Source organism: Nannobrachium achirus (assembly GCF_963921795.1).
Source record: "Nannobrachium achirus genome assembly, chromosome: 24".
In the NCBI taxonomy this organism is placed as follows: Eukaryota; Metazoa; Chordata; class Actinopteri; order Myctophiformes; family Myctophidae; genus Nannobrachium; species Nannobrachium achirus.
In genome coordinates this window covers 22,192,253-22,206,701 of record NC_137831.1, presented here as the reverse complement: position 1 = coordinate 22,206,701, position 14,449 = coordinate 22,192,253, and the positions used below count along the sequence as shown (strand labels likewise).

Below are 14,449 nucleotides of genomic sequence, written 5' to 3'. Positions count from 1 at the left end.
TTGGAAGTCGGGTCAAAGATCGGGTCAAAGATATTCATAGACTTGCACACGTTTTCACGAGTTTTCAAAAATAGCAGATCTACAAGCTCGCAGCGCGGCACTCGGTGCCGCGCTGTGAGCTTGTATATCTGCTATTTTTCAATAGTTAAAGCATAAAATAATGGTTAAAGTGGTTCAAATCTAACGCGACTCGGGCGCGTTCCAGGTGTTTGAGAGTTAATGTGACACAGTTGGAAACTGAGAACCAAAAACATTTTTTTTCCCTCCCCAGCTTTTTACAACTTTTACTGACGCAAAGTTTCGAGGGCTTTTCTTTCGAGATTCATTACACATCAAAGGGCATGAAAATCACTCTAAACGATAAGATGGCACATTTTTCAGTTCGAGATTACATGGAGAAAAAGGGAAAAGGAAAAAATACTCCAAAGGAAAGCGTTCTGGAATGCACCCTGGCGGCACCACCGCGCTTGCATGCACGTACACATGCAGTCTAACTCTGTGGTTCTCAAAGTGGGGTCCGGGGACCCCCAGGGGATCTCGAGGGGGTTCCGAGAGGTCCCCAGCTTAATTTGCTGATATAGTATCAAAATCAGTTTAACCAGGTTAACCCTATTGTATGCTTTGGCTATTTGAAAATGTCAAGTTCACAACGCGTTGTGAGCTTGTAGATCTGCTATTTTCGAGAAAAAAAAAAGATGATGAAGAAAATAAATATTACCTTTTAAAATGGGGGTCCTTGGCATGAAAAAGTTTGAGAACCCTTGATCTACAGTAGCTCTCTTAACCACTTAAAGGAGTAGTTCACCCCCCAAATGCCTTTTTTTTCTATTGATTACTCACCCCATGGGGACTTCAATAATATATTTTGGGGGTTATGTCGCATTCCTAAGACAATAATCTGATTATAATAAATGTACCCACGTTGATTCCGGATGGGGACCCAAATGCATTTGGGTTCCCATCCGGAATCAATGGGGGTAAATTTACCATAATCAAATTATTGTCTTAAGAATGCTACAACAACAAAAGAATATCCATGAATTCAAGTGTCCATAGGGCGGGTCGATAGAAAAAAAAAAACTTTTTGGGGGTGAACTACTCCTTTGAACTACTCCTTTAACAGCTCACAGCGATGCACCGAGTGCCGCGCTGCGAGCTTGTAGATCTGCTATTTTTGAAAAAGTCGTGAAAATGTGTGCAAATCTTTGAATTATGTATTATCAAAGCGAAAGTTTGTTTCTGGATGGTCCCTGGAACTAAATATTTTGAGATGGGTGTCCGTGGCCAAATAAATATAATTTTGGGGGTCCTTCACATGAAAAGGTTTGAGAACCACTGACATAGTAGTCTCTCAAGAAGTGAGGACCTTTTCTTTGATGATGGCTGGCCAGATTGCTGACATAGAAACATAGGGTTTTTCAAAAAATCTTAGAAGGATTCAAAAGACACTTATAGAATCGGGTCAAAATTTGAATTTTCACGAGTTTTCAAAAATAGCAGATCTACAAGCTAATACAACAAATAATAATACACAATAATGTGTACCCATTCTAAATGGGTTAATGCTGAGATGACTGGGGTCCCTCTGGGCTCTGTACTTGGATCGCCCCTTAACACCAAATCCCTTGGACCTTGTGAGCTTGTAGATCTGCTATTTTCTCCCAACGTTCGTAGCATCCCAGAATAGGCACGCTACGGTTAACCGCCCACAGTTTCTTTCATTGTGAGAGAAAGTGTGTAACAGGGCGTGTTTGTTTTTGTGAGCGTGTGTGTGTGTGTGTGTGTGTGTGTGTGTGTGTGTGCGCGCGCGCCCGCAAATCGATCCCTCTGATGTGAAAAGTGTTTTTGATGGGCGGCGGTTGTTATTGACGACCGACCGCCGGAGACGTGCACTTCAAAGGCGGAGGATGAGGTGCTGATGCGGACACAAACAACACAAGGATCTGTCGATGGGACACACACACAGGCACACACACACACACACACACACACACACACACACACACACACACACACACACACACATACATGCACGCACGCACGCATGCACGCACGCACGCACACACGCACACAACACACACACACACACACACACACACACACACACACGCACACACGAAACAAAGGAACGGCGACAGCCAAGTGATTTAGGCACGTACCACTATATAAGTTAATGGGACACCAACTCTAGCGGCTGATAACACCAATTTAGCTGTGTGTCAGAAAGGGTTATCATACCAAAATATAATCTACAGATATAGAGCTTTTCAAAAATGCATGGTAATCTTTGCCACCTTTCGGATACCGACATCTCTCATGGCCCATGGACTAATAGGCTCTGATGCCTGACAGCGGGTCCCGGGTTCGATTCCCGAGCCAGACTGGACCTTTACTGCATGTCACTCCCCTATTCGGTCTTCGCTGTGGACTATCAATATCATGGCAAGGCAGGGGCAAGTAAACATACAGTACAAGCCCACACAGAGGTTCTTGATGCTTCAGTGGCCTGTGGTGCTGGGCGGCTTCTCACTAAATCTACTGCCTAAAACCGCAATATCCAGCCTCCGTTGTTTACCTCCCCGTCTATGGAAGAAACAGTGGGCCGGCAGGCATTATATTACACACTAAATCAGCACGCACACACACGCACGCACACACACACACACACACACGCACACACACACACACACACACCCAGAGCCAGGGCAGGTAGTTAAGAGTTATATTAAAACCTATATGAAAAGTTATTTTTTTTCAAGATGGTCTCCTGCGCTCAGTTTTGACCCATTTTGAAAATTAAATAAATAAAAATAGGCCATTCATAATGACTACTTTTCACGTTTAAAGGAATAGTTCACCCCCCAAATCCACTAAACATGACTGAGAAATCACCCTTTTTGTGTGAGAATAGCTACAGTTTCTATTGTGACAGCAGGGAGCAGTTAATATCAAAAGCTCTGCCTCATGTCAGTTAGTCACGCCTCATGTCACGCTTCATAAATAGCCATTCATTTATTAGTAAATACATTTTCCCCATTGAATGGGGAAGATTCAAATGGTAAGACATACCCTAGGTGGGGTTGACAAAATGGCCTTTCTGTGTGGAGTTTGCATGTTCTCCCCGTGTCTCCTAGGGTAGGTACCCTCACAAAAAACATGCAGTAATCCTGGTCTCTATACTGCCTCCCCCTGGCCAACCGGGGCGCCTGATGGAGGGGAAACGAACTGGTTGGAATAATGTGTTCCTTCCATGCACTACGTCCAACGGGGGAAACTCCCCCCTGTCAAGTGAAAAGAAGCAACTTGGACTCCTCATGCATAGAAGGAAGCATGAGGTCAGTCCGTTGTCTCCCCAGGTTGGCAGAGGGAGAGCAGCGTCCAGGATTACATTCGATAATTGACACCGGGGCAAAATCGTGGGATAAAAATGTAAAGTAAAAAAATATATATATTAAGCCCATATATTGGAATGCCCATATATGGACATATTGTGTCAGTCTCATGATAACCAGTGTGATTGCGATTCACACTAGCAAATTAATTCCATCCTTGTTCCTTTTATGCCGCGAGGTTGCTTCTCGCCCTTAGGGCGTCTTACTAGTACTGTATGTAGGTTTGTTTTTCTGTTGAGTGAGAAAACAATGTTGCACGTTAAGCCTAATCATCTGGGGACCCCCCCTGTGGCCCCCCCATCCCCCTCGTCTCCACTCCCACAAGTCCTCTTGACAGGGTCGTCCCTGGTGTTTGCCGGTGATTTAAAAAGCTGTTCATTATTCATGGTTGTCTCTCTGTCAGCGTATTGACCGTGCTAAGCCCCTAACTTGATCAAATAGTTTCAGGGAGTGAGCGACGCGCTACGTATACGCAGGGGCGTCACAAGGGGGGAGAAGTAGGACAGAGTTACTATAGGGCCCAAGGTGGAGGGGCCTTAATTATTTTATGCTTTAACTATTGAAAAATAGCAGATCTACAAGCTCACAGCGCGGCACCAAGTGCCACGCAGCGAGCTTGTAGATCTGCTATTTTTGAAAAGTCGTGAAAATGTGGGCAAATCTTTGAATATGTGTATTTTTTAAGCAAACATTTGTAACTAAAATTTTGCTTCTTGGTGGTCCCTGGAACTAAATATTTTGAGATGCGGGTCCGTGGCCAAATGCATATCATTTTGGGGGTCCTTGATATGAAAAGGTTTGAGCACCACTGACATAAAAATATCAAAGACTTTTTCAAAAAAAAATCATTTTTTTTTTCAATAGTTAAAGCACAAAACAACTCAGTGAATCCTTGCACCCAGGGCCCAGAATTTGGTGCGACACCGCTGCGTATACGCCCCCCCCCCCCCCCCCCCCCCCCCCCCCGTTAACAGCCCTTTGTGCCAGTTTACGGGGGGAGAGGGATGGAGGTTTGGGGGAACGTGGCCCCAGAGAGGTTTGAGGAAGAACTGAGAAGCCAGCTCTTCTCGGCTTGGCGCGTTCCCGCGCCACACTACAAAATGTTGTTTCTGTAGGCTACTAATCAATATTTCAGTGTGACTCTACTCTTGAATCTATTATACATAATGCAGGCTTATTGTAATATTATTGCGTTCTCTTTCTCTCACGCGCTCTTTTTCTCTCTCATTTTCCTGTGTTGCAATATTTAAAACCAAAATACCAAATGTGTTAATATCTATCTATCTATCTATCTATCTATCTATCTATCTATCTATCTATCTATCTATCTATCTATCTATCTATCTCGCAGTGGTTCTCAACCTGTGGGTCGGGAGTCGGGACCCCCAGGGGGGGGTCCCCAAATTATTTTGGGGGGTCCTCAGATGATTAGCTTAATGTGTTTTGTGTGTGTGTTACAATTTAAGGACTTTTTAATACCTCTAAAGTGACAAATTAAACATTGGCCAAATTGTCAGGCAGAAATTGTGAAAATAGCTGATCCACATTGTCGTTGTGAGCATGTAGATCTGCTATTTTCACAATAGAACCGTGTTATACAAAATGCAATGACTAAACTCTTAGTGCTCATCAGGTTGGGGGGTCCCCAGTTAAAAGATGATTATTTTGGGGGTCCCACATTGGTTGAACCACTGAGGCACTGATCTACAGTACTATGTTTGTATCCAACTAGCCAGCTTCTTGGTCTATTCTCATCTCACCCCCCTCCTCTCTCTCTCTGTCTCTCTGTCCGTCTCTCTCTCTCTCTCTCTCTCTCTCTCTCTCTCTCTCTCTCTCTCTCTCTCTCTCTCTCTCTCTCTCAATTCAATTCAATTCAATTCAATTCAAAGGGCTTTATTGGCTTTATATACACAAGCAAAAGTGTACACAATACAATACAATATAATACAATCGGAAAAAGTATGTACAGGTGAAAAGAATGTAACAGTTTCCATGCATCAAGGTTACATGCAGGTCAGAGCAGGGATATATACAATGGTTTTAAGGAGGTTGGGTTCCATTTGATATCCTTCTATCACAGCAGCTCACGAATCTTGCTGATGTGTTTGCACATTGTTTTGAAGCAGAGGTGCGCGCACGACTCCAAGGCGTCTCAACAGTAGTAAACTTCTTACCGGGTGCACGGTCGGGAAAACAAGGAAGATTCTCAAAGAGAACACCAGCACTCACGGTCCGTGAGTGCTGGTGTTCTCTTTGAGAATCTTCCTTGTAATGCACATTGTTTTACTTCACCCAGCAGATATGGGAGTTTTTCATCATTGGTCATGTTTTCAACCTCTGCTTGGGTGGTTATGATCTGTGGGAGGTATTGTGTCTCTGATGTCTTGGTACAGTGGACAGGCGGTTAGGAAGTGTAGCTCAGTTTCCACTTCATTTTGTGTGCAGTGGGTGCAAAGTCTGTTTTCTCTAGGGAGCCAGGTATGCCTTTGACGTCCTTTCTCTCTCTCTCTCTCTCTCTCTCTCTCCGACAGGGAGGTGCGTGAGTTTGCCAACGACTCGGTGTGTCTGGAGTGTGACAGCCAGTGCGAGAAGATGGACGGTGGCACCGCCACATGCATCGGCATGGTGAGAGACACTTAACTGACCATGAGAAGTTGACCACGCTTACAGGGGTGTGGCACCAAATTCTGGGCCCTGGGTACAAGCATTCAACTGCGTTATTTTGTGCTTTAAAGGCCCAGTTCAGGGAATTAAGCTATTTCTTTATAGACACATTTTATATGTAGAATATTAATTTCTGAAACACTGTTAAAAAAATTGGAACTTTATATTGCAGCACTGTGATATAAGACTGCTTTACGTTTTTTAATCATAACTGGGGTGTCATATTTTAATGCTTGTCACCGTGGTGCGCAATCTGCGCATCACGGTGATAGTTATTAATTAATTACATTTGATAGGCTACTGAACAGCCTATGAGATCAGTTACTAGGCAAATTCCTCCCTTCTTCCTGCTAGCCTGGTCGCTAACGTCCACACTGTTGTTGCTGCTGCTGCCGTGCTCCCCCCCCCCCCCCCCCCACACACACACACACACACACACACACACAGAAACACACACACACACACACACACACACACACACACTCACACTCACACACGCGCGTTAATCCATGCCTCCACGGCATAACTCTATGCTCCACGGAGTTTAGCTGCTGCTACTAGCCTGCTAGCATTAGCCACGTCCCTCTCTACAGTAGCTCCATTAGGTCTGTGTGTGTGTGTGCGTGTGTGTGCGTGCTTGTGTGTCTGTGTGTGTGTGTGTGTCTGTCTGTGTGCGCATGTGCGTGTGCGTGCGTGTGTGTCTGCACGTCCTGTGACGACGAAACAATCTTATCGAGAGTGATATTTTACTTGAGTAAAAGTATCACTACTACTGCAAAAGTTTTCAAATGCATCAAATATTTTGAAAATAGCAGATCTACAAGCTTGACACATTGTGAGCTTTTTTCTTTTCTTTTTTTTAATTTGGAAAATAAAATATATAGCCTACTCAAGTCAAAGTACCTCAAAATGATACTTAATTAGAGTACTTTAAATGTACTTAGTTACTTTTTTGAGTAAAAGTACTTTTTTAACACCCCTGAAAACGGAAGCAGATACTTCCATGAGTGGGCGTGGCTTCATGCTGTACATGGGCCACGCCCCTACAGCCCTTGGCAGAAAGGCCAGAAAAATATGTATTGGATTTCACACATTTTTGAAACATAATTTTTCAAAAATTTAGATTTTTTCATCATTCAAATTTTGTCTGTTGGTTAATAATACATTACTCTGTTGTATGACAAACTGGGAATACCCTTGTTATCATCTTTATTTGACTGAACACCCCCTTTAACTGCTGAAAAATAGCAGACATACAAGCTCACAGCGCGGCACCGAGTGCTGCGCTGCGAGCTTGTAGATCTGCTATTTTTGAAAAACCTATGTTTCTATGAGAGTGGTGCTCAAACCTTTTCATGTCAAGGACCCCCAAAATGATATGTATTTGTCCACGGACCCCCATCTCAAAATACTTAGTTCCAGGGACCGCCCAGAAGCAAATCTTTAGTTACAAATGAAAGATTTGCACACATTTTCATGACTTTTCAAAAATAGCAGATCTACAAGCTTGTATATCTGCTATTTTTCAATAGCTAAAGTATAAAACAATTAAGGCCCCTCCACCTTGGGCCCTGGTAACTCAGTCCCACTTTCCTCCCCCTTGTGACGCCCCTGCACGCTTATATTTTACGGCTGAAACTTTTCTCCCCTTCCCTCCGTCTTCAGTGCTGCACGTCGTAAAAAAACTTCCCAACTTATGAGGTGTTAAAAGTGAAAAGGGATTTTTTTTCCTCTCCTCCTCTCTCCCTTCTTGGGCGAGAAATTCCCGAAGATATATTGGGTAATCTGTTAGCGAAGGAGAAAGCTAGGTTAATGAGTTTAATGACAAACTGCTCTCAACGCTTCGGGAGGCATGCTTAAGGCGAGCGAACGAGCACCGAAAACTGCATGCACGAGTGCAGGTTTTTTGGGGTGCGTGCAGTGCAGTGCACACACACACACACACACACACACACACACACACACACACACACACACACACACACACACACACACACACACACACACACACACACACACACACACACACACTAACTAACTAAAACACTGGCACAAACAAAATGTTGCTTTCTGACCTTCTGTAAAGTCAAGAGTCTCACATCAGGGCCTCTGCCAAATGTTAGAATTTCCCTTTAAAATGCCACGCACGCACGCACGCACAATCAAGCACGCACTTATACACTTACAGTGCATGTGCACAAATGCCAATTACTGTATTATGACATGCCCAGAATAGCAATGCCAGGATTCATGTACCGTACATGAAACATGTGCGCACAACGTGTATGCATTTGTATGAAAATGTTTGGATGTTCTCAAAGCTTCCAGGGGGTCCCCAGGCAACATGTGTGGAGAATAGATGTAGTAGAACTAAAAGACAAGTCTTTTTTTGCGTTTAGTTGTGCTCGGGTGTTGCGCTCTGAAAATAGCTGATCTATAAGCTCACGTGAGCTCGTAGATCTGCAATTTTCGGAATGCAGCTAAGTATAAATCAGGCATTACAACATTATCACAGCCTGCTAAGATACATTTTAGTTGGCCATTAAAGAATCACAGACATAGTTGACTATTTTTGAACTATGTCTATGTCTCATCTCATTACACCCCAGTGTGCCCCGGGCAGGGGCGTCACAAAGGGGGGGAAGAGTGGAACTGAGTTACTAGGGCCCAAAGTGGAGGGGGCCTTAATTATTTTATACTTTAGCTTTTGAAATAGCAGATATACAAGCTCACAGCGCCGCACCAAGTGCCACACTGCAAGCTTGTAGATCTGCTATTTTTGAAAATGTGTGCAAAACTAAATATTTTGAGATGGGGGTCCGTGGCCAAATAAATATAATTTTGGGAGTCCTTCACATGAAAACGCACCACTGACATAGAAACATGGGTTTTTCAAAAAACCTTGCACAAATTCTCACGATGTTTCAAAAATAGCAGATCTACAAGCTCGCAGTGCGGCACTCGGTGCCGTGAGCTTGTGTATCTGCTATTTTTCAATAGTTCGTAATGCGTAATAGTGCGTTCCCAGTCTAAATGGGGTAAACCCCCTCCCCCTATGAAGAACATTCATGGGGGGCCCGCAGTGAATCCTTTTACCCAGGGCCCAGAATTTGGTGCGACACCCCTGGTCCCGGGACACCGTTTGAGAATCTCTGGTAAACCATGCCGTCTGTTCAGCCACGATAAAAATCCAAGTCCACCCTGTTGAAGATGACGGCACGCCTCCATGGTTTGCTCTGAAGTCGTGTTCGATTAAGCAAGCTCCATGTTGGTTTTGCTCCTAAGTCACGTCTGATCACGTTGGTTTCTGTGAGATCCCAATACCCTGGAATTGCATCACTGGAAAAGTTTTAAGACCTGGCGCCGATTCTACACGTGCCTTCTATATCAGTACTTCTCACACTTTTCAAGATTTTTCAAGAATGTAAAAGAAAATAGCAGCGGTATACAAGCTTGTGAATCTGTAAATCAGTACATTTGTAGTGAAAGTGTGTGATTCTAGACTATACCCCCTGGCCCCCTGGCCAGCCTGGGCTCCCCAGGCGTGGCAGAGAGAGCAGAAACCAGGACTACAGCTTAGGCAATTGGCACTGGGTGAAAAATGGGTTTCAAAATCGTCCAGATGGTCCCCAGCTAAATGATGCAGAGTTTAACTCTTGAGACCGTAAAATGAAACCAAACATAATTTTACGCTCTCAAGAGTTAAAGGATTGTTAAACAATGTAGAAGAATTGTTATTGTGATCAACGTTTGCGTGGAATTGTGGACAACAATTATCAAAAAATATTCATACGTTTTGGGTCTGAGAGGCTAAATGTCTGTGGCTCAAATGACGACTAAATAATGGACTTTTGAAAAAGTATATTAAAATAATAAAAAAAGACGGGAGAGCAGCCTGTCGTTTGAAGACTTTCCCTTTTTCTTCACTTGGTTATTTTTGGCTCTAGCACCATGTTTAAAGAAACTGGGGATGTGCATATCCTACGCCTTTTTGCGGTGGATGCCGACACATCAGTGGACTGAGCGGACGTGATGTGTGGGTACATGGCGGCAGACTGGCAGTAGAATGAAATTATGTGGCTAATAAATTGCCTTTGTACTCGTAAGAAGACATCTCCAGAGAGATGTATGTGGTAATATATTCATGAATCAACATCTAGCGTTCTGGTCATATTTAATTCATAATACAGCATATTGATCTATAGTGCAGAAATGACCAGCCAATTGTTTACTCTTAATTAACTTAACAGTTCCCCCGTTGTAATATTTCATCTCAATAGAGCATCTCCTTATCAGTTTACTTCAGTGGTTCACAAACACTTTTTTGACCCCTTAATTTCAAGTGAGTGTTCGAGAGTGTACAAATGCGGAGAGTGTCAGAGAGTTGTGAACGACATGGCTCCAGAGGATGGATGGATGGATGGAGGATTTTATTTTGTCATTGAACACAAGTGTACAACAAAATGTACTTGATGGCATCAATCCAATGCAGCAGGGACGTGCAGAGAATGAGGCAGGGGATGACATTTCTAAACGGAAATAGCAAATAACCGACCTCCAAGCTCACAACGCATCACGCTGTGACGCGTTGTGACCTTGGAGGTCGACTATTTTCGATGTTTGATTTCTACACAGAGAGGACAATTCTTTCATCACGAGATGCTGCATTCAAGTTCAGGAGAGTTTGGACAAGGCAATTATCTTGTATCCTGCCTTCGGGTATGGCATGGAATGAGGACTATTTACAGCAAAGAGGTTTGGTGTAGAGGGGACAAAGAGCAGTACAGAGTGAAAGCAAGGGTCAACTTTATTAAGTATTGACGGTTCAAGTGGTTAAATATCTGAAAACACAAATTGACATGAACCCAAAATACACTGATGATTGTGCTGTCAAACAATGAAACTATAAGGAATCTATGAAAAGGTTATGGGGTCCCTGCTTCATCCCTTTCTCAACTAAGGGGTCCTCGGCCTGAAAACATTGAAGACCCCTGATCTAACTGTGTGTCCTTTTTTCCCCCGTGTCCCCAGGGTCCTGACCAGTGTGTGAAGTGTCTCCACTTCAAGGACGGTCCCAACTGCGTGGACAAGTGTCCGGACGGCGTGCAGGGCGCCAACAGCTTCATCTTCAAATTCGCCAAGGCCAACAACGAGTGCCACCCTTGCCACGTGAACTGCACCCAGGGGTAGGAGCAGGGAGAGGGGTGGGCGTAGAGAGAGAGAGTGTGTGTGTGTGTGTGTGTGTGTGTGTGTGTGTGTGTGTGTGTGTGTGTGTGTGTGTGTGTGTGTGTGTGTGTGTGTGTGTGTGTGTGTGTGTGTGTGTGTGTGTGTGTGTGTGTGTGTGTGTGCGCGCGCACGCGTCACAATTTTTCAAAAAATAACTGATATATTAGCTCATGGATCTGCTATTTTTGAAAATTCGTGAATATGTGTACAAATCTTTGAATATAACATATATAATATGGGGGTCTGCGGGCCAAATACATATAATTGTGGGGGTCCTTGACAAGAAAATCTTTGAGCACCACTGATATTAGATAGCAACAACGCATTTTTCAGAAAACTGTTAGGATTTAGGAGACATTTTGTAGAATCGGCCTCAGGTTTTAAGTCATTTACCGTCTTTTAAACATCCACTGAAGGGGTTAACTGCCACGTCGTCCTTACCTTATAATGTGGGTGGCGGGCGTGTACATAGCGCACCATCTGTGCACGGATCATGTACCAGGCGTGTGTACACCCGATCACAGCTTTCAAATAAAAGAATCCCATCGAAAAAATATGCTTCCATCGCTGTGCTGCCTCTACTGTTTACATGGAAGGTAGCGCGTATCCGGTCGGTGGCGGATACGGAAACCTGATCAAGCCGGATACGGAAATGCGACCGGAAGCACTTCTCCGATGGTGATTAGAGCCGACCGGCGATAAACAACAATTATATTTTTAAATGTTTTATAGCGATTAAAGCATATTAAAGTCTCGGGATTATCTGGCCCGGCGGAGAGGAACATAGGGATTTTCTCTGGACTATCGGCAGAGGCGCTAAATGAGTTAATGTGTTTCATGGAGCTACATGCAACATTGCTGTCCTCCCTCTTATACTCAGCCAGCAATTTAGATCACCGCCTGCATCCTTGCTCTCCAGGTCTTCACATGAACACGTCAGCCATGAACAAAACAGCCTTTGTTACATGTGATTACTATTCTTGTAAAACAATGGGGAGGCTCATGTTTGAAAGTTTCAGACTGATGAAAGAACATTTTAATGATCGCCGCAGATGAAGTTTAACTACAAAAAAGTTAAATATATACTGTAATCCCCCGGCCCGAAAACGAGCTCGCTTGTGAAGTGCCACGAAATGGACCCTTACGGCAGGTTTTCAAAGTGGGTGACGGGGCACCCTGGGGTGCCTCGACGGCAGTCCAGGGGTGCCGCGAGATAATTTGATAATGTTTGGAATTTATTTGGACACTTGAAAAAATATTTAGTATCATTTTAAACATGAAGTACAAAGTTATTTTCAGTCAGTTCTAGCCAAAATGGCTGTTATCTCAACGTTTTCCTCGCAACATAATCACTAACATATCGTCACTGTGGGGCAGAAACCTTGTATCTCCAAGTTTCAAATGTGTACGTCTTTTGGTAGAGCAAAGCCCTGCTTCAAGACTGTCTCACAAAACTAGTGAAAACAGCCGACCTACAATGTGTGCTTGTAGATCTGCTGTTTTCACTAGTTTAGATCATTTTATAGATGATAAATACAAAACGAACGGTTTTGGACATACAAGGTTTCCACCCGACAACGACGATATGCTATAAATATAAGGTGCTGGGAGTGAAAATTATAATGTAGGGGTGCCTCGGATTAAAAACATATTTACAAAAACATTGCAGGGGGCGACGGTGGCGTTCCCACTACTCCAGCGACAGTTCAGATATCGTCGTTGTCGGGTGAAACCGTTTTTTTTTGCATTTATCATTTTAAAAATGATTTAAACTATGCGAGGCGTTGTGTGCTTGTAGATCTGCTGTTTTCACTACTTTTGTGGGACGGCCTTGTATGATGAAGCAGGGCTTTACTTTGCGAAAGAACATACAAATTTGGAGATACGAGGTTTCCACCCGACAACGACGGGGGCCGCCTATTGGGGAACCCTGCTGTACACTATACACTATCCACAGGTTTCCAACGCCCCATAGTGCATTGCGCAGACGTTGTACCGAGCTTCCGGCGCCGCAGCCGAGTGTGATTTACAAGCTCACAACGGGTTGCATCTGCGACGCGACGTGAGCTTGTCTGCTGTTAAACCGGAAGTGTGGTCCAAATAATCTCCAGTAAACTCCCGTGGAAACAGGTGGATACAGTAAGAAACTCGGCTTAGTGACTAAGCTGCAGGTGCAGCAATAAGCTACAGCAGCACTAGGGAGAGTGCGTGGCACAGAAAGCAACACATAAAGATGACTGACTATTTGGACTTACATCATAGCTACAGTACTGAGTAGCTAAATCACCCAATGTTTTGCCAAAGCTCAGCATCATGTCTGTGTCCCAGACTCTGGGAGGTATGGTGAGCCAATGCTTACTATTTCTTCTTCCATAAATACCCCTCGGCCTGAACTCTTTGCAATCCATCTCTTTTCAGGCAGCTATAGTTAGCAGAGTATAGGCTGCGTGCTGAGAGAGACTGAGTCATCCTCTGTCAGTCTCTGTCTCTCTCTAGTAATGTTTCTTAGCAATTTCAGTATTGATGTCAAAGCACATTATGCCTTGTATAGGGTAAGAGGATAACCACAATGCAAGAAAGCAATTATGTGCTTAAAGGGAGATGCACATTACGTGCACACACGCACGCACGCACGCACGCACGCATGCAGGCACGCACGCACGCACGCACGCACGCACACACACACACACACACACACACACACACACACACAGAGGTGTCGCACCACATTCTGGGCCCTGCGTACAAGGATTCACGCATTATTAAAGGACGACTTCACTGAAAATAGCAGATCTACATGCATGTAGATCGGCATGTAGATCGGCCATTTTCACAATGTTAGCCTCTTGATTACTTAATATTTGATAGTTTGGCCAGTCCTGTCGAATATTCGACTATTCGAATACTTTGCGGCCGAATAATTCGAATACTAAAAATCACTATTCGTGAATGCCCTAGAAAGTAGGTATAGAAAAGTGGTGAAGTCGTCCTTTAATGGGGTAAAGCACAAATTCTCCCCCGACCTGATCGAAACGCCTCTGGTGCACGTGCATGCTTGTGTGTGTGAGTGCATCACATTATCACGTGTGTGTGCGCACTAAGTACAGTGCCAACTCGGGTGCCATTTGACTAAAGTACTGTATAGATAGAGGGTGCAAAGCGGTTAA

The 14,449-nt window shown here is 44.1% G+C and overlaps 1 protein-coding gene across 1 annotated transcript in view; it reads left to right on the top strand.

Annotated features, from left to right (window-relative positions):
* The window catches only part of LOC308280042 (receptor tyrosine-protein kinase erbB-4-like), a 789,750-nt gene that overhangs the window by 457,185 nt on the left and 318,116 nt on the right, over nucleotides 1–14,449 (top strand). The window contains 2 exon segments of the mRNA XM_080720298.1: nucleotides 5,924–6,017; nucleotides 11,088–11,242. Of these exon segments, the coding sequence (XP_080576424.1) occupies nucleotides 5,924–6,017; nucleotides 11,088–11,242 (249 nt within the window).